General features: G+C 37.8%; 1 protein-coding gene across 3 annotated transcripts in view; it reads right to left on the reverse strand.

Moving 5' to 3' along the window:
- Positions 1 to 371: 371 nt before the first annotated feature.
- Positions 372 to 21,779, reverse strand: part of ksr2 (kinase suppressor of ras 2) — a 120,193-nt gene continuing 98,785 nt past the window's right edge. For 2 of the 3 annotated variants that reach the window (XM_076891120.1, XM_076891118.1), the window contains 3 exons: positions 17,073 to 17,207; positions 15,361 to 15,490; positions 9,748 to 13,055 (listed from right to left, as the gene is read on the reverse strand). In XM_076891120.1, coding sequence (XP_076747235.1) covers positions 12,909 to 13,055; positions 15,361 to 15,490; positions 17,073 to 17,207 — 412 coding nt within the window. In that variant the 3' untranslated portion in view covers positions 9,748 to 12,908. Of the gene's footprint in view, positions 4,481 to 9,747; positions 13,056 to 15,360; positions 15,491 to 17,072; positions 17,208 to 21,779 lie in introns of those variants that run through there. The other variant, XM_076891119.1, reaches the window with a different exon arrangement.

Genomic DNA, 21,779 nt, shown 5'->3' on the forward strand with positions numbered 1-21,779 from the left:
ATTGACTTTTTTTTTCCTCTTATGAACAGTAGAACAAACCCAAATGCTGCACAAAAAACACAAACTTTATATCAAGGCCTGCAAATGTATTTTTTCTTTGACATTCAGTTGAACAGCAGAAACTAAATCATTTTTGAAAGGGTAGAAAACTTTTATAAACTTTACTGTACAAATTATACAAATGAAGTTCCATTACAAGCTTGAATGATAGATAGGCTCTTTTGAATGAGGACAACATTATGTGTTTTTGCTGATGTTGTTATGAGGATGATAACGCTGATGACCACAAACAACATGACGGTGACTTTGATGATGAAAAAATGTATGATTTCTTTTTTTTTTTTCATAATCAAAATCAGAAATCTGGAGGGGGGGGGGGGGGGGGGCATCAAAGTGTTGCATTATGACAGTTGCAGCCAAGCATTTTAAGGTAATAATGGCAACAAAAGAAGCAAAAAAGATATGCTTTACAGTGAGATGAGGCCTGGACAAAAATAATACTCATATACAACAAACAGTATCCACTCAAATGCTAACGACAGATTCAGAGTACATTTGAATCAGCAGTATGAGCAGTTGTCATCAGAAAGGAGGTTGTTGTGTAAATTCAGGATAATATGTTCTCTCCTTTTGGAAAAGCTGCTTGTATTTGACATCATCCTGTACATTCTCAAGTTTGACTCATTTGATGACAGATAGTTGAGTTTAAATCTTTCCAAACAAAACTCTGGGAAAAAAATGACAGAAGTATTGTAAGAAGCCCTTTCAATGCACTCCCTGGTATAACAGTCAGATTGAAACACTTTCATGGTGTTTCTCAGCATTCCTCATTACACTACAAGGCTGCATCATTCTCACATGTTTAGCCTACACATCAGCCTCATATGTATCCAGAGTTCCACCTCTCTGACCCTGCCTTGTTTGTCTGTCCTCGATGCTCTCGACAGTGAACCATGAACAGTTCTCAGCAGGAAAATAATCACCTTCTCATTTTCTCAACTGCATGTACTCATCTGTATTTGTCATGGAAAGTGGGTTTACATGGATCACTGTGTTTTGGGTCACCTGAAAATATTTCATTGATCAATTAGGCATGCAGAGGAGCTGAGAACACCTCATTTTGCAGTCTGGTGCTGCCTTTCTTCTTCTGTGAATCATTTTTTGAAGCCCTGCCACAGTGTTTGATCTCCACGGTGCCCTATTAGCCAAGTGCATGTAGGAAGATTAAGAGGAACTGCTGAGAAATAGGTCTAATGGTGGTTGTCCTCTGACCACATTGTGTACACTCACACAGGATGCAGAATACTTCATTGTCTGAAAAGCACTGTGCTAAATCAGCTTCCGCCAGCTAGGACTTTCAGACTTCTCACTAGTGTGGCTGATGTTCGCTTCACAATTCAAATTAATACCAAAGACATGGTGGAGATTTTTACATGAAAAATGGAAAGTATATAAATTGGTCTTTTTAAAAATCTTGGATTATTAGATAAAACTATTACCACAAGATAGGGAAGTGAGACTTGAACTAACAAGTATTTTATTTCTTGGAAATTCTTGATTGCTAGAAAAATAGACTCACCATATACATCCTTTAATGCCAGGACACACATGGAACAGAAAAGTTGTCATTTCTTTAAGCGATCCTGTTCCAGGTGTAAAACTAAGGCAGTAAAAAGGCAGTACAGCTTCAGGCAGGATGCACATAACATAAGAGCTTGTTTGTGTCTCTTGGTTGCCACTGCCTCAAGCTTTTTAAAAAAACTTTCCCCTTTTATGTTCAGCCATCATTTCACTTTAACACACACACACACACACACACACACACACACACACACACACACACACACACACACATAATACATCAATCACAAAAAAGATTTCATTAATTGGGGAGGGGTGGGGGTGCTGTCACAGTATGAAACCACGTCAAAGGCTTAATCAGGCTCATGCTTTGCTCACATTATTGGTAATAATGGCATTATTGTGTGCATATAAAAGTAGCCATTCAAACAAACAACTGCAAAGCAATTTCAGGCAGAACAATTCTAATTCATTTTGTCCAAGGACGGACAAGTTTACATTTGAATTCTTTGCAAAGGGAACAATAGAGCACGATGCCATATTTAGCTATGTTGTGGCCATGAACTGAGCAGTACAGCGCCAATCCTTAAAAGTATTCTGCAGGCAGCCTCTGTAGACACTTATATGTTTCTAGTAGTGAAGCTTATGGTGGATGTGGCTTTAAGTGTTCTCACTAAAGAGTGCACAGGGAGGTCACTGAAAGCTCCATCTTAATTAGCAAAACATCATCCTTTGAGGATATGACTCCAATTTTCTGCACTATGAAAAAAAGTGACACCATCCATCAGTTCTATGTAAATGTTCGAGGTGTACTCAAAGACAAAAGTTGACTCTGACTGCTAAATAAATACAAAACACAAAACTGTCACTGATGATTATTTATGTCCATTGCTTTCATTGCATAGCTGTGAGGTCATTAGACACCTGCATGTGTGGGGAAAGTTTCAAATATTGTCTTGTCTTTCATAAACACAAATATAAATATTCCGTCCAAATAGCACATTTTTTGTCTCTGTAATTTGCTCACATAGCATGTACACAAAACATTTCTCATCACTCACAGATTCTAATATTGTAGAAGCAAATCTCTCAGAGAAAAGCAAAAACTCGCATTCATTTCACTGGATGTGAATATCAGCAGAGGTATTTTAACATTCGTCTCGTGGGTATGGAGTTTTTGGAATTCATTCCATTCTTCTTCACTCACTTGGAAGAGATTAATTTGTCACTCCAGACAAATGGGTGTGTCGATTTCCAAGTTAGTAGACCATGTAATGGAATCAATTAAACTGAGATGCTCTCATTGGAAGGTTTGATTCCCTCCACCAGCACTGCACTTCTCCATTTTTTTTTTCAAAAGCAGTGACTTGTTCAAACTTGCCTGGTAAATTTGAAAATCTTGGATTAGATTTTGAAATGCAAAGCTTTCTTTCAATCTATAATTTCTCTGTGCAAGAAGAGAAATAGAAACTGTCTGATGTGATGATTTCTGGTTTGTACAAACAGTAAAGTTCTCACATTTGGATTCAGATAGAAATGCCGAAAATCAACTGGGACAATATGAGTGACAAAAAAAGAGTCACCTTTTTGCTTTGCTAACCCCTGCTGCTGAGATGTCCTTGAAAAAGGCACTTGACCTCCCAACTGCACAGATACAGCTGCTTAGTGACCACAAGTTGTGTTCAGAATGTTCAGACGTTTGATGTTAAGAATCACATCAACCCAGCCTCTATAAATTTTACATATGGGAACTTATGAAACATGATCACTGCCTTTCTTGAAGCCTGCGTACAGGCAATGTCACGTGTATGACGCACTACATTTTGTAGTAGTGCAACATGTATGTACTGGCATAATCTGCAAGTGCTGTATGGCTGGGGTTGATGGTGGGTTTTGTTCTATAATTTATATTGCAGTTGTGATGCCAAAGGCAAGCATTTGCGTCTGTATTTTAGCAGTGACAGCATGTGTGGTTAAATAAGAGCAGACCTTACAGTGTTTTTTTAAGACATTTTGCCCTTAAATTAAAACAAAACAGCGATCTTTTTTCTTTAAACACTGACTAAAGCTTTGTGTCATACTACATCTGAGTTATTCATTCGCTGCAGATGTTCTATTTCATCGTTCTCAGTATGTTTCATAGAAATGCATTTTTTGTGGCAAGTTTGAAACATGTTATTGGTATTTCTAGAGGCCAAGTTTGTTAGCTATTACTGGTTACAAGCACAGAAATCCAGAAAAAAAATGAAAAATCAAGTGGTGCAGTGGAAATTATACATAATTTGGGTAGGGTTAGGGCCTTCAAAAATGATTTACAAATCAGTTTAAAGTGTTAGAAATATCAAAACAAAACAAACAACAACAACAACAACAACAAAAAACAACTTGCAAAATGAAATGTTGCAGTTAACAATTTTGTAGCGAGCTGCCGTGAAAATGTCCCCCAAGAGCAAAGCTTAAAAAGCTAAGAAGGATATGTTGCACAGTCATGATACTGGAGAACATACTTGCAGCTGAAAATGAGTTGCAACGTAGCATGAATGGTGGTGTATGGATTGTTGAAAGTGTTCAACAGAAAGACACAGGGTGTTTTAGGGAAGGGCTTCAGGCATAGAGCGGAGAAAGGCCTCTCTGTTTGAAAGTCTGCGGTGTGTTTTGTCACCCACTCTGGGAAAGTGGGCCAATACTGACCGCTAAAGGGTCCATTCAGGCATGAGGGGGAACGTGTAAGAGCTGGAGCAAGAAGAAGGAGCAGGAAAGGTGAGAGTTGTGGAAGCAAGGTGGGACAAGAGAGGGTGGGTAGGTGGGTGGCAGGCAGGCAGGCGGTGGAGCAGATGTGAGCAGAGCTGAGGACGAGCTTCACACAAAGACACTGTCCCATCGATGTCTCCATTACAGCCTGGAGCAGGAAGGGGAAGGAAAACAAAAACAAGATTAAATTCTCCGTCTTAACACACAGCACCACAGGAGTCCACACTGTTAGATGTCTAACTGCTGTCATCTAACAATGCAGAACACATGGAAATCAAATTAAACACATCCTAGAACTGTATTCCAAACAGTCTCTTTCAAATTGTCACATACTGGCACTTTTCAGAATTGGTGTAAGTCTTCAGATCTTGATGCACTGTCAAGATGTGAAGGGTGTGCCTTCAGACTTGTAGCAGATTTAAAGCAGTTATTTCTATATGTTGTGCAGATAAGACATCCAAACTTTGCGTCCATGAAAGTGACAATGGATCTTTGTGAGAAGCACTGTTGTTACACATTATCAGCCAGATGGGCCAGCATAGGGCCTGCTGGAGGGGAAGACAGGGTCACATCCTCCATCCTTTGGATTATGTAAGATTTATTTTTGGGATCTACAGTTCAACCAGTGTGGGTTTGCCAAGTGGATGTCAGGCAGTGAACCACTCTCAGGCTCTTGAGCATGATGTGAAATTACCACAGTTTGACCACCAAAAACTTCTTCCCCAAACATGTCACACAGACTACCCTGCTGGTTGCAATTATTTAACATTTTCACCTCATTTGACGGGGAATGAGTCCCACTTTTGCATGGGATTTAGTGCTTACACACAGGTGTTGCCAGTCTATTTTGTCTTGGGGGGGGGGGGGTTAAGCTTCAAAGCTTAATGAGTATTTTCTAACTGGCACGACTTTTGGCTCAGGCAAGCTAAACCTTTAGGACATCCCCATTGTATGGCACACTTTGTAGCTCTTCTGCTCTCTCTTTCTGTTTGACTTCCAAACCCCTGATCTAATGAAATACATCTCCAGCATAATAAACCATGTGGGTGTCTTTAAATGAATAAAGAGAGCCCTGCAGTCCTTGGAGGCTGTGTGACAGAGCTAATCTAAATTTGCTATTTTCGAAATATTTATGCTGTGTGTTTTTGTAGACCTATATTATATTTGCAAAGGTGAGCACAGAGTTGGCATAATTAGCCTCATTAAGCCAATGAAGTGCCAAGAAGAACATTACATGACAAATAGGCTTTGACGCAACTATGTTTGCACGTTTAGGTGCAACGCAACTGGTGGCTGGATCAATTTCAGTGGCAATATTTTTACTTTTTTACCCCTATTTTTAATGATTGAATGGGAAGAGTTTGGGGTGGATCGTATACCATATGCGACTATGTTTAGCCAAGAATGGCACGTTGGTTGAGGTTATGGAGAAATTGTTCTTGGGGCTAAATATAAAAACTTTGGATTTCTTCTGCATTAACCCATACCACAGTTTTTCTGCATCCTTCTATGATAGCCAATCATTTAGGGAGAAAAATTGTTTTAGCTTATACACCAAAAGAGCAGCTACCTTTGCAGTGATTTTTGTGTCATTTTGAAACACATTCAATTCTCATAATACATCTTTAGTTACACCCTCTAAATCACTCTGCAATTAAACTTTATTGAAATTCTGCTGAGAATATAGTGTATAATTTTCCATTCCCTTTATTATAGTGCATGGTTCCTGTTTTGTGCTGCCATGAGGACCATCAATATTCAGTATAGGGAAAGTATTTTTTAGTTTTATTACCTGCAGCCGTGTTGCTCTTACAGTATATTTTCCTTATGATTAGCTCTGAAAGTACAACGATCTCAAAATGGAATAAATAAAAAATGAAGATGATGGACAAAATATTACGAAGACATGATCAAAGGTATCAACCCAATGCAAACATCAGAAAAACATTTTATTTTAAATGAAATAACTTGACATTTATAACAGGAAAGTGATTTTCTTTTCCAATAATAATGAATAATTTCCTAATTGAATTAAATTAAAATTATTATTTTAATATAAAAGCATCCACTTGCTTTTATACAGTCTTGACAATAACTTTTTCAAACCTCAATTTTTTCAAATCTTATTTATGAAACGTTGAGCGCAGAAAGAATTACAACTTAGTATTTGCAAGAACTTGCGTATCACTTTAGAAAGCTGTTAAGCCTGCAAATCCATTGTTCCTTTAGGTTTTTTAAGGAGCTGTGTTATTATTGTTTCTTTTTTTAATTAGGATTTTATTATGATAGCCATCAAGTGGATTATCCATAATAATCACAGCAAAGGAACATTTAATTTAATGACCTTGTGAATCCCTGTTGTTTTTATTTTTGCTTCTTATGTCAGTATATACTATAACAAGAAATGCACTGAACCTTATCGGGTTTTAACACTTTTAAGAATGTCGACAGAAACCAAACATTCATGCTCTGGTGGGCTTCAGGCCTTCCTGAGATTGGGTGATGTGGATTTTTTACACTTCGGTGACTGAGGCTGGACTTTAATGTTGGATGTAGAGGAGGAGGGCTGGTTGTCCACCTATCTATCATTTCATTTTTCTGCTCCATGCCCTCACTAACTCATTCTGTCTATTCAACCAGTGAGTCACAGGTCTGACACTGTATGACACAGATACTTGCACACACATGCACACACTATCATCAGTATGCCAGTTTGTGCACGAAAGACTGGAAATAAATGAAAGAATTTTTGTACTATTGGAACAGCTTCACTGACGTGAATGCCACGATACATGTTCAAAGTAATTCTGATGTATATAAAGTTGATATATTCAATATCCTTGGGTTCCTTATGTTTGTCTAAAATGTGCTATGAATAAGCTTCTAACCAAGGTACACAAAAAAGTATCACAGATACTTATGTATATAAGTTTAGAGTTGTGAAAAGTTAAGATAAATGTTCATTGAAATCAAGACCCCATTTTTGCACATCGCGCATTGTTATATGATTATTATCTTGATATCTTCATCATGTATTGTTGAAGTCAGATGTTAGTGCCCATGGGGATCTTTCATCATTGCCTTCCTACAGCCTTTGAAATAAATGGTTTCTTTTCATTTTAGGGGACAAAAGACTTCAAGACAAGTACAAACTGATATAGTCTACTGTCCTTTCCCAAAAAAACCCTCATATTTCATTCACAGTAGATTATAGAAAACATCAAATATTTCAGCTGAGAAAATGCACCAATTTAAGAAAAATATTAGCTCAATTTAAATTTAATGTCAACCCTACATCTCAAAAAAGTCAGGATAGGAGAACAAAGCACTGGAAAGGTAGGTGGTACTAAAAAAGGAACAGCTGTAGCAAGATTTTGCAACTAATAAGGTTAATTGGCAACAGAATGATGTGCCATCTTCGAGAAGAAAAGTTTCTCAGAGGTAAAAACAGGCAGAAGTTCACCTCTCTGCAAAGAAGAAAAAACAAACAAACAAACAAACAAAAAAACAACAACAACCCCAAACTGCATCACAAATTCTGGAACAATTTCAGAAAACTGTTCCTCAACATAAACTTGCAATGACTGTAAATCATAACCTACAGTACATAATGTCACCGAAAGATTCTGAGAATCGGGATAAATCTATGTGTACATGGGATAAGGGACAAATTAATACCAGGTGCTCTTGAGTTTCAGTTCCTCAGTGGCACTGCATTAAAAACAGGCATAAGCCTGTCATGAAAACCATTGCATGGGCTCAGGAACACTTCCAGAAAACCCTGTTTGTGAACACAGTTCGACATGGCACCTGTAAATGTTAAGCTTCATCATGCACAGAAGAAGCCATATGTGAACATCATCCAGCAACACTGGTGTCTTCTCTGGGCCATATATGCTTGTTTAAAATGGACCGCACCTAAGAGGAAAATTGTTCTGTAGTCAGACAAATCCAAATTTGAAATTAGTTTTGGTAAGCATAGACACTGCATCGTCTGGACTGCAGAGGAGAGGGATCATCTGACTTATTATCAGCACTCAGTTCAAAAGTCTGCGTCTCTGATAGTATTAGTGTGTGTTAGTGCCTGCCTGCTGTCCACACATTTCACTAACTGAAAACATTTGGTGCATTATGAAACACAAATACAAAAAAAGACCTAGGACTGCTGAATAGCTTGAATCCTAAGACATATAGGACAGCATTCCTCACCCAAAATTCCAACAATTAGTCTGCTCAGTTCACAGATGTTTACGGCTGTTAGGGGATGGTAAACATCCCAGCTTTTTTGAGATGTGCTGCTGCCATGAAATTTAAATTGGAGTTTATGAAATTTGCAAATCACTGCAGTTTCCTTTTATTTTTACTTATCTGAGCTCATTTAGAGTTGGGGTTGTACATTATTTAATAATGGATTGCATTTATATAGCGCTTTACAATTCCACTATTCATTCACTCACTGGTGCAGGCAAACCACAGCTGTAGCCAAGGCTGCCCTGGGGCAGACTGACAGACGCGAGGCTGCCGTATCGCGCCATCAGCCCCTCTGGCCAACACCAGTAGGCAGTAGTTGAAGTGTCTTGCCCAAGGACACAACGACCAAAACAGAGAGAGCTGGGGGATCGAACCAGGACTTTTAATGAATTACCCATTTATTTTTGATTTTCTAAAAAGGGCAATGGATTGTGCATGCAGGCTGAGGCATTTCCACATGACAAACCCAGCTAAACTTAGTTTATGGGTGTCATGGAAACAGTTCACTGGTAGAAAAAGTAGAAATAAACCTGTAGATTTCAACTGATGTCTTTAACCTCTTAAAATAATGGCTCATTTAATAGATCCTGTTGTGGATGTGAAGTTGGTTTTAGCCTATTCTTTCAAGATTTTCTTGAAAGAATATCACTTTAAATTGCTTTTCACTACAATTGTGTGCTGCTGATTGCTTCAGTTAATTTTTTTTCCAAAGGATGGACAGCTGGGAATATTCAACAACTAGAGAATTCATTTAGTTTGTGAGCACCTGCAGAGTGGCTGTGTGCTTTGGCACTATCTCACTGCACAGCATCTCACAATAAAAAACAGGATGTTAAGAGTTGCGATGGTTCATTGGTATTTTATCTTCATCTCTGTATTATTTTTCCACCATAGAAACAGCACATTGACTAAAGCTACTGTTCTATGTGACTAACAGCCATCTTATAAGCCTGCAAATTATATATAATAGATATTTCAATTTTATTATGACAGTTTATTAGAAATTGAGAGCAGATCATCGAAATCTACGTTTTACTTTTACTATATAAGACTGAATTTTAGGAAGTGCATTTGTTTGTGAAGATGTGTTAAAAAATTGAACCAACATAAAATATGGATAAGGGTCGACTAAGATAAAAGATGTCATAAAAGAAAGAGAAAACGTCCAAAATGAAAACATCTTTTTATTGTCATACACTTTTTAAAGGATGAGTGCAAATAAAAGAGCTTGTGATCAAAATCTACTCATCACTAAGCCATGGACCATAAGGCATCATTAAATACAAGCTTTTTGGAGCTATCATCTACATTACAGGGACGGAATCAAGGAAAAGAAACAACACAGCATCAATGCTTATGCAATTAGAAGGAAAATGAAGGAAATAAATTAAAATGAACAGATAACAAAGGCAACAAAAAACACAACACAATTTATACATTCAAAAGAAAAAGTTCAAAAAGTTCACAAGGAATATTATTATCACGGCAAGTGACGATAAAACATTGTCTACAATCTGTTATGTACACTTGGCACTAATGTTATATCTTTGATTGTTGTCCAGTCGGTTTGTTGTCAACTTAAGCATGTGCACAGGTCGTAACTTTTTAAATTTTAATTCTAGTATAATCATTTATATAATCTATAAATATGCTGCAACAATCATTCTCTCGAACAAAGCTGTTGAAAAGTTTTGCAAAGCCTGATGTAAAATTTGAGATCAAACTGCTCAATGGACAACAGGTCATCAGAAAAATGCTCACATACTTTTTATATATAGTATTGAAGGATTTTTTTTTCTTAACAAGAATCAATCTTTGATAGTCCATCTCATGCACTTTAAAGTTGTAAACAGTACAAATATAAATGATCCACTTACAATATTTGAATCTGAGCAATTCCAAAATAGACAGACTCCCAAAAACAGCAGCAGATTGTTTGTATGCATTTTCCAACACTGGCAGATGTGTATATAATGAGGTGAAAATGGCTATTTAACATGACTGGATTGTCTCCATCTATTCAACGTGGCTAGACAGAATCAAGCAGTGTACAGCTCAAATTATGCCACAGCTTCCAATTTCATGGTGATATGACTTAGCTAGTTCTCTATAACATACATTTAAAATATATTTTGATATACAGTATGAAGTAGAAAAATGGCCAGGGGTGGTCTTCAGCATCCTGATATGTTTTATTTATTTTTTTCCTGATATGTTAAAGGGAAAATTCAGCCAGATTTAAGTTACATGATTGCAAGTTTCAGATTATTTTTAAATGTGCTCCACAGTCAGCTTTATACCAGTGTTGTTGTCAAAAATAACCCATTCAAAGCCATCATTGTAGACACAGATGGAAAAGCTGTTGTGTCTAATTAAACAATAAACCTGGCAAAGAAGTTAACACTATCAAATCTTGCCAATTATCACAGCAAATAAAGACATATATTCATTTTCTACTGCTCCAGTTTTTCTTATCCTTTAGAACTTTTATAGCATCTGATGGCAGGTATATTTAAAACAACATCTAAGGGCAAACAACGATTTTTAAGTAACCATCAGAGAGGAACATTACATTTTATCTGCTTGCATTCACAAGGAATGCCATATTTCTGTTATATTCATAAGGAGCAGGTAGCTAAGAAAAATCACACTGACTCTGTATACCAGATGAGAATTAACTAAAATCTTACAAATGATAATTTTTTTAGTAATGCAGAGTGGTGCAACCATAACTTACGGTGGCTGACATTAGCAAAAAGCAGATTTACCAATTTATGCAATACTGGAAGAAGTAGCTTTAGCATTATCTCGTAACTCCTCAACAACAGTTGCAAAGTCCTGCTTTAATTACCTACATCTTACAAGAATGTATCATTTGTATGCATCTCTTTCTCAGATATGAATGCAGTCAAGCTGCCTGTAAAATTCATTTTGAACACACAGCTGATTACAAGATTATTTATTCAGCTTGGAAGAGTAGATCTTAAAACCTGCCATCCGAGAACAGTGCAGAGGGAGGGATTTCAATAAATATTTAAGATTAGGAAGAATTTATTTGAAGCGTTCAGTTTCAAAGTGACTCCAACACTGCTTTTAAGAAACTTTGTAACCTTTTTTAAATTTTATTTTGCTATTCAGAAGCCACATTTTTCTCAATCTATGTCCAACAGTCACTTCAGTGCAGAGATGGGGATTTTAAGCTTTTTAAATCTTTTCCATTGGATACACATATTGAGTAAACTAATGTGTAACTTGTAAAACTTTGTGATTAGGGTCTACAACTTTAAAATAACTTAAAATTACTGTACCGACTACACTGTAACAAGCTTTGGATCTATATTATACTGTTATCTGCCATTATCTATTTAAAGAAAAATAGTATACAGTGATTTATGGGAACTGGGGAATGGTTTTTTGGGGGGGGGGGGCTCAGTGACAGCACTACCGAAAGGTAATTAGTTCAGCTGACGAAAACTACATTTCAAGTGTCAGCAATTTCACAGAACATCGTCAAGTAGGGGATTCCTGGTCTGACCGGTGGCTTTTTTTTTTCTTTTTCTTTTTTTTCCCAAAGGCTGTTATTGTTCAAACATCTAGCTTATGTTCACAGGCAATATTCAAAGCACAGGCTGATCAGAGAACAGTCTCCCATCAAAGAACTGGGCCAACACATCCCCACACAAACAGGGATGCTGGCTTCTTCACATTCAAATGGTACGGTGTAAATAAAAGGGCATTTTCAGTTAGACAAAACATTTGAGACAAAGATGAAACCTGGACATCCACACATGAGACAATGAGGTAACGCTGACAAAATGGTCTACACATTTGACAGACATAAGGAATGGCAACATAATGTTATGAATATATACAATATGTGATGTTCAACGTTTACACTCATTCGAACCAAACGAGAATAAAACATGGAAAAAAAACACAAAAAACAACATTTGTTCAAAACTTTTTTTTTAAGTCCAGGATGACGTGATCTGTTTGAAATTACAAGCAAGATACAGCCAAGAAATAAATATAATGACGGGAACAAGTCAATAGTAAAAGACAAAAAGATAAAGGAAATATATCCAGTATGGTGTGAATCAAACCAAAGAAAATATGAGTCCCGACTGCTTTGAGAAACTGGACAGTCAACGTATCTGTACACACACATGCCAACATTCCATGAAAATACACACAGCACGGGCAGTTTTCATCACTGGGCTGGCTTTTGGATTCAGTGCATTCTTTAAGGAGGTGGGTTATTTATGTGGAGTTATGGCGGCTGCTTTTTTATACTTGCTGATTGTTTGCCGTTTTATGTCCCTAACTTATTTGACATACTCAGCTGACTTCCAGAAGTGCCCTGGGTGGGAAAGGCGGCGGTTCCTTTTTGGCAACTTTTCCAGTAAATCTACCAGCTTGGAGAAGCTGGGTCGCTCCTCTGGCTTGTATGCCCAACAGAGGAGCAGAATATCCTGGAAAGCAAAGACACAGAAAAAAAACTAATTATTTGATCTTTTTCAGGTGCTTATGTGATGAAAGAAACAGGTGTGTCCAGGTTGTCTAAAAACTTCATGAAGCTAGTTGGTGTAATTTGGCCTGATTATTTTATAGTGAACTGTAACACAAGCAGACCCAGCAATGGTTTTGACTTACATTTCATACATGCAAACAAGGCTGGCTGGCATATGAGCTAAACCAAGAAGATTGAAATTTGTTCCTTAAGCTGGGCTACACAACCTAAGTGTGCAATCTGTAAAGAAATATTTTCGTTCAAATGGCATTTGACAAACTTTACAACCACATAAGGGACTATCAAGACGAATGCAAAGACAAAGCCAAATATCTTCAAACAAAGGACAGTGTTTCCAACCTGACTGTGAAATCTGACTTGACACCCTTAAAATATTAGCACACTGTCATCTTTACAGAGATTTTTCAATTTCAATTAAAAGCATTCTTCAAATACCTTTTGTTGGTGTCATGTGAAAATCTACTTCAGATGAATCCAACCTGCGATTGCTTGAGCTGTTTCTACACATAAACTCATTACAAAGTGAGGAGAATCAGGACACTGTCTCCGGTCGCCTTTCTCACATTACTGTAAACCCAAATAAGATGACTGAACTCAGACAAGTTAAAGCAAATGATTGCCTTTAATTTTTCAAGTTGATGAACTTGAAAGTCAAGTGTTTATGCTACATGTAGTATTTAATTACCGTTTAATTTAAGTATTTACAAAGTCATAAGCTCTTTTCGAGCCCAACATATAACATTTCTCCCACATTTTGCAGATGGGAGAAATGTGCCTTTTAACATATGCTTTATATATGCTGGGAAAGACCTGAGTCTTAATTTATTGACTAAAACCTAACAAAATAGCATCAGAAAAAGCAAAAGTAAAATAAAATTCAAAAAAGAGGGGGAAAAAAGAATAAGTCATCCCAGTTGGGATGAAAAACTCTGATTTAAAGTCCATGTGATTAAAGTATCTGCCACCTCACCTACCTCCTGAGGCAATGTTATGACAAGTTTAGATTTCCCTCACATCGGAATACTGAATGGATATCCCTAATCATGGAAAGGGGCTAGCAGCTGCATTAACATTTCTAACAAAGTGTCCATACATGCTAAGCTGGGAGTCAGAATGTCATGGAAGTCAACATTAATATACTCAAGTCAATAAAAATTTAACCTCAATGGCAGATATAATATATATATATATGTACACATATAAATATATACACATACAAATATATACAGATACACACATATGTGTGTGTCTTTATTTTCTTTCTTTTTCTTTTTTATCTATTTAGTTTTTTACACTAAAACAATGTAATATTACAATTTCACTGCTTTAGGTAGACAAAAGTAATGTTAACTAATTAACTTCCTAATAAAATATTTAAAAAGATGTATTAGTCCTTTGACTGGCATGAAACTTTAATGGTAAGTGATGACTCATGCTTGACAAGCATCAGCACAGCAGTTTAAGGTTCACTTCACAGGTCTTCATTTTAGCACTGAGCAGGGTATCACTCTGTACATTAGTGACTGTGCTAACATGGGGACCGTAATTAACCCAACAGCTCACTTCATTCATGCTACCACAGCATCACTAGTCTAACAGGAAGAACTAAAAAACACAATTATGCAAATGAACTGTAAACATACTTTGCTCCATTATAACAGAACATCTACTCAGGAAAATCTATTATTAAGAGACAAGTGCGGACTAGCAGACAGATAGCAGAAATGGTACAGTAAAATGAAGTTATACTTGGAGTTTACTTAATCTGCTTCATTTACTTAACAACAACAGAAAAAGTGACAAAAACGTAATAATTAAATTCAAAGAATGTTTTGAAAATTTTCACACTACTTAATCTTTTTACTAATTTAAACATTTTGGTTTACAATAGCACACAGCAGGAGAATTTTCACACCAAATGCATTCTCTGAAAATAGTCAATTTGGCTAAGGCAGGGGTGCTTCATGGGGAGACAATTACACTAGACAGCTACTTGCTCTCATGGGATCAATCACGCATTGCATAAACTTTGCAACTGGGAGCCAGAGGAGTAAAGACATCTACACTTTTACATAAAGCTCTGACAGATGATGTACCGCATGTGTGAAAATGACCTTCCTGTCTTTATCAGGCAAGGTAATCTTTCAATGAGTGCTTAAACACGAAAATTATAAAGTAGCTAATTTTGAAGGAAAAGGTGATTCATGAATAGTGAAAAGTTAAAAAGAAAAAAAAGAAGCTCTTACTAATATCTCCTTCCCCATGCCAGTTTGTGCAAGATTGGGTTTCATCCCACTGCCGATCTGCCATATGATCACCTCTGCTGGTTGACTCTTGTAAGGCCATTCACGTGCGTGTAATTCGTACCAGATGGTGCTGAGAAGACAAAGAAGCAAAGTAGATCAGTGTTTTAAACTATCTGGTCATAAGAATAACAGCGTCTTCGAAAAACACCTATGGAGGATTCTTATCCAGGCAAGAGTAAGGACAACTATAAACTGACAAACTTTATTTTTGCAGTTGAATAAGCAGCTGTAGATGATGCATAATTGGATCGTGGTATGTGCAAAAGCATGATTTTGTGGATGACTTTTTGTCAGTTTAAATTTTTGAAAAACAATTAAGCTAAAAAAAACAGTACATTTTTAATTACTACTCATGGAAAATTAGCATTCACTACCTTCCCTGTGCAAATAAGGTGTTTTCATTCTTCTCCTGCGTGTCGAGTTTGAGTAGAATAAAAATAGCTCTTTGCCAGGAGTAAGGGGGAAAAGATGATGGCTGATTGGTGATGAATATGCAAAAAAGCCACGAGGGTCACCTCTAGGTAACACAAATGCTAACAGAGCAGCTGGACATGGTGCACCAGTGTTGCACTCTTCTTCCCTTTAGAATAATATAGTGATGAGACCTCCATATGGGGAACCATCTGAGAAAGCAATTGTGTTAGGAGTCAACAGAGCAGGGTCCACCCCCTCAAATGAAGCAGTAATGTCACTGGAGAAAGAACAGGAGCCAGGGGGGCTTTTTTAATCAAGTTAGGATGAATTTAAAATTGGGCTTCAGAGGAGGAGCTGGAGGACACCTTGGCTTGAGAAATCAGAGTGACACTCAGACAGGAAATCTGTATGTAATAATGGAAAAAATCAGTGAGATGTTTTCGACCAAAAGGAGCGCATGGAAAAATACATCATGCGTCTGAGCACACCTTCAGTCACAAAACTTGTTTAGTTTCTCTTCTATTCAGTCCTCCTGCTTAGACGACGCCTTTCGTTTCTCACCATCACTATTGCAATTATTCAACCTGCAATTATTCAATCACTTTTGCACATTTGCAAAGGCAACCCCCTCTTGGTTCGCATTATTTGCTCAAATAAGATTTTAACACACACGGATGCACCAGTCGCTAATCAGTGTGCATTTTATACTTCAATTCGTTTTCCCAGTGTTCTGCTGTCTTTCAGCTGCTATTGCTTATTTGTGCATTACCCTAGCCCATCTTTATCATAAATATAGATCCAATCACTCAGTATTTCAGTCAAATCACGTAGATTAAGTGTTTATTAATCAGGTGAGCAATGCCAAGTGGAGTCTATGCCAAAATCATAATTTTACATAATTAGGTTTTAACACTGTTAATCCCATTTTCAGTAAATGCTTATGAAATGGATGTATAAAGACTGGAAATAGCATAAAAAAAATTCATTTATTATATCAGATTACTATATTAAACATGTCTTTGTACACTAGTCTTTGTACAGCAGTAAAAAATCTCTATCTATAATGAGATCTTAAAAGTGTTAATGAGAGTTGCCTCATGTGGTGCAGAGTATTTATTAAGTTCACACACATATTTGGAGTGTGTAAACCCTCTTTGTCAACAGTCTGCTATAATCCTCCAGGCTCGGATGCCGTCTGGACAAACAAACTAGGGGGCATCTGGCAAGAGGACTCTCACCCAAAAGCAAAGACATCTGACTGCTTGGAGAAAGGAAGCTTGTCCTCTTCTGTTTCTGGAGAGAGCTGCTGGATGATTTCAGGGGCTAGGTGGCACAACCAGCCGTTGGGGATCCTCAGTTTATCTTCTCTGCGGCTGTAGAGAGAGAAAATGTGCAGATGGAGACTTGTCAGGGCTTATTGATCTACTGTATCATGCTGCCAAGCTATTACACTGATTCATTTTCATTATAGAACACTGTAGATACAAAAACCACCAATAAGATGAATCTGTAATGCTTTTCAATTACTGTTTCATATAGCTGAGCGTCATTGTTGCTGTTGCATTACTGGTAAGTTGGTGTAATTGCCATTCTATTTTATAAACATCATCTTTTACTTTTCTGTTTAACTGTTACAGTGGTTTTATCTTTGAAATAAATTGGTGATGTGTAAATGACAGTTTTCAAAGTTTTTGCAAGTCACACTGCAGGAAATTAAGTCTTGATCACAATCTGTGTTAAAGTTTTGAAGCGCATCAGATTGTGGATTTAAAATCCACTGAATTGCAACGCTACAACATAAAAACAAGAAAAGGAGATAAACAAAGACTTATCATTGTCTTACTCTCAATGTACAGTTCTTATGTTTTAACAACACAACCAAAATATGCACAGCTCTTACCTTATTGGCGTCACTTGAATTCGTGAAACTTGTTATGATTAGTGTGTGCGTTACCCATGCTAAGATGGCACACTTATGTTACGCTGATAATGGCAATATATCCAAATGTCAGCAGATGTTGTTAGAATGCTAGTGGGTGAAATTTGATCATTATTCATAGTCACAGTGGTCAAAACTACATAAAGTGCTCTGGCTAGTATTTATCATAATTGTCCAAACAGATCAGCCAGCTGTGAGGGTGACAATTTAATAAAATCACTGCTTCAAAACAAGTGACAGGGAAATAATCTTACTTCTTTTCACCAGTATTTAACTGAGAGCCATGCTAGGCTCAGTGAGACTCTGCTGACCCTGCCGCGCGGTCATGTAGGCTCTCCACAAGCTTGGTTTTCTGTTCTTTGTGTGTTTGGATTAAAAAATGTTAGCTACCGCTCACCGCTCGTCTGCAGGCTTTATTTAAATGGAAAACTTCCACAACACCATGAAGATCTTTCATCACAAAAAAGCTCTAATTACCTTCTATAAAACAAGATTAGAGGTATTTGGGGGGTTTTGTTAACTTTGGGAATGACCAGCTTTCTCCAGTTTATGCCAAACTAAGCAGCTACAGATCATAGCTTCATATTTATAATGCAGATGTCATAATGACATCATTTTGCTTCAAATGAGATGCCAAATAAGCTTATTTTTTCAAACAGAAAATGCTGATGTCGTTGCTGTTAATATATTGGCATTTGGTCTGCTTTTAAAAACACTAAATGTAACCACAGATCAAAAATGACTTATCCCTTTCAACGAGTGCAATTACTACAAGTGCAAGTACATCGTCGAAGTTTTGAACACCATATCTGTTTTAATGATAATATCTCGCAGTAAGCTTCCAGTGTTTATGCTATACAAAACTCATTAACACTTGGCTCTAGTGTCATGATGAATTGCAGATTTGAGAGAGATGAACATGCAAAAATCAATATGAATAAAATGCTTTCGTACACTCAGGTGTACGAGGTGGACTGGGAAGTTTTGCATAAACTTCTCCATAAACTCTGCTGTGATCTTATTCATAGCCTTTTCCTTTTTTTTTTTTGCTTTAGGTCACGAGCAGTTGTCTAAGCATTTCACTGCATATCGTACTCTGTATGACTGTGTACGTGACAAATAAAATTCTTCTGGACAGAGATCTCAGATGTCATTCCTGATACCTGTGTGAGCCACTTGCCCAGTTTGGAGGCCACTGCTTTGGGTGTTCTGAGTACCACGAATACCACTGTTGATTTTACCCTCCTCATTTCCTCTAGCTCCTCTCTGTTTTATTTCTCAAGCTTCTTGTTGATTTTATGTTCCTTCTTCCTGGTACAGTAATCATTTGGTATAGCAATATCTATCTACCATGTCCAGTTCGTTAGTATCACCTGTTTGTCCGTCTGTATCTGGAAGTCCCACAAGATTTTAGCTCAGACATTCTTAACTACCCTAGGGGGCATATCACATTTTGATTTAGGAACTTGTCACAGATGTTCTTGTATAATATTCCAGCCTGGTGGTCTTGCCTGGTGTGGTAGACCCCAGCCTTTATTGATCTAGTGCTTAGAGCTTGTTCCTGCACTGCAATAATTATTTTTCTCAATTTTCTGCTGGGTGAGGTATTCACTAGGCACATAATCAGGTGTGGCCATCTTCCTGATTAACTCATAGATATATGTTGTTTCATCATGGATAGTGGCCCTAAGACTTTCTCTAGTCCTTGGCCTTCTTCTTTCTGCTTAGCCTTAGTCTCAGAGTTGAGGGGTGACAGCTTCCTTGGAGTTTTCTTGTCTTGATGTCAGTGGCTTCTATCTGCTGCTTTGGCTAGCAGGGTATCTGATCACTGGCACTGCTGATTGCCCAAATCTTGTTCTTCCCATTCAGCTAACTCCTTAGGACTTGCCTTACTCATGGGAGATATTTGGTAATTGCGGCTTTCCTAGCAGGCTCTTCATGACTCCCATTTGCTTGTGGGATTCCCAGGTACTTGTAGCTGTCTTCAGTGTCTGCAATGTTCCCTTCTGGTAGTGCAATCGCCTCCATTCTGATTGCATTTCCTCTTTTTGTTACCATCCAACTACACTTCTCCAGTTCAACTGTAGATAAAGTATTGCAATTTCAGGAGCAGGAGCACGCCTCCAAACATGCTCCTTCCAGTTCTCATCTATATAGGCTCCCTCAGTTCTACAAGCTGTTCATTCTCGTTTACGTGCCTCACCCTCCCTCCCCTTTTCAATCCTTTAACTTCTTCACTTCTATTTAGTACATGGGGATCTGCCAGGCCCTGGAGCCGCCGTCAGTCCACTTCAAGGCCTTCCCCAAACTGCAGCTCAATTCATGCCCAAGCCATTCAACTCTACCCACTCAAACGTTATCAAACCTAAAATGAGGACATGGGTCCAGCTAGTGAAATGGCAGCCCGAATTCTGTAGATCCTAGTCGTGTGCATCGGTGGTATAGAGCTTGATGTCATTGATATAGAGGAGAAGGCTGACATTTGCTCTATGCTGTAGTCAGTATCCTAGTTAATGATTTATCTGAGGTTATTTAAATCTATGCAGAACAACAATGGTGACAAAATATAAACACACTTATGCAACTAGCTTAAGGTTTACCTCCAGTGTTTTTCACCACATCCCCCACTGAATTCCTGTTGAAGGCTCTTAGGGTCCTGTTGATCAGTTCTAAGCATTCCAGGATCCATGTGTGAGACACTGAGTCATAGGCATTCTTGTAGTCAATCTAGGCAGTCCACAGGTTGGTCAGTCTGGTCTTACAGTCTCAGATGACTGATCTGCTACCAGTAGTTGGTGCTATGCTGATTCCTTTCCAGGCCAAACTGAGAAACTGAGCCATGTGCTTGTTCATCTCAGCCACTATGATGCCTGAAAAGGCACTAATGCAGATTATCGGCTAGTAGTTGGATGGAACTAGGCCCTTCTGGGGATCTTTGACTATCAGGACTGGTTTTCAGTTAGCCATTCCAGGTGGGTCTCATCCATTAGCAGCGGCCAGATGTTCATGGACCACAGTTAGTTTCTTTAGTCAGTAGGTGTGAATCATATCAGGTCCCAGTACTATCCAGCTTCACACTTGAAGTTGTTTCTTTTATATCTGCCACTCTCATGGTTACTGGGTCCTGTTCAAGGAAGTTGCTGTGACCTTCTCTTAGATTTGCAAGCCACTGAGCATTGTTGTGTTGCAATATTCTCCCATATGCTCTTCCAGTATTGCTCTGTGTTCAGCCTTGGTGGGGTTGCTCTCCTATTGTCCTCCACCTTTGAGAGTACACCTTGGATGGTTCAATGGAAAACAGCTAGTTTATTCTTCCGGCTTCTATCCCTCTGGTATAACTGAAGATGTGCAGAGGTCAGTCTTTGGTTGGGCTTTTCTAAGGCCTAGGGTATGAGCAGGTTGTTGCACTTTCTTCATCACACTTTTACTATAGTTTTAATAATTTTGCTAACTTTCCTTTACTACCTTGAGCTTATAGCAAAGCATCTAAAGGATCACTGTTGGGCTCTGTACCTAATTTTGGAGGGTGGTAATGATGATATCTCCCCCTGGATCTGATGTCCTGGCTCACCATTGCTGTAGTATAGTATGTGTAGTAGTATGTGTTGTACCTTGTCAATCTCTAGTTACAATGCAATTGTTTCTTACAGATGTTAAAACACTGAGCTACTAGTTGTTTCGATGTTAGTCTAGATGTTGGGTGTCATACATATATATTTTTTCATTGGCATGGGAAATAATTTTGAGCATTTTAACCATTGCTGATGATTCACAGAACAAATAGTTCTGCTGTACTGTTTGTAAGGGCAAATTTATCCAGCCATTATTGAATTTATTTGCTCCTCCTTGACCTGGTTACTCATGTTTTCTTTATATCTTGGACATTTCTGTTTAACACTGTTTGAGTTCTTGAGGGGACAAGTGTGAAGCTTTTATGGGAACTGTAATTACTTCCAGAAAAAAAAAACAGTTTTCAATTATTTGCGCATGAATGTAATCTTAATGG

The sequence above is a fragment of the Maylandia zebra genome, linkage group LG12 (genome assembly GCF_041146795.1).
Source record: "Maylandia zebra isolate NMK-2024a linkage group LG12, Mzebra_GT3a, whole genome shotgun sequence".
In the NCBI taxonomy this organism is placed as follows: domain Eukaryota; kingdom Metazoa; phylum Chordata; class Actinopteri; order Cichliformes; family Cichlidae; genus Maylandia; species Maylandia zebra.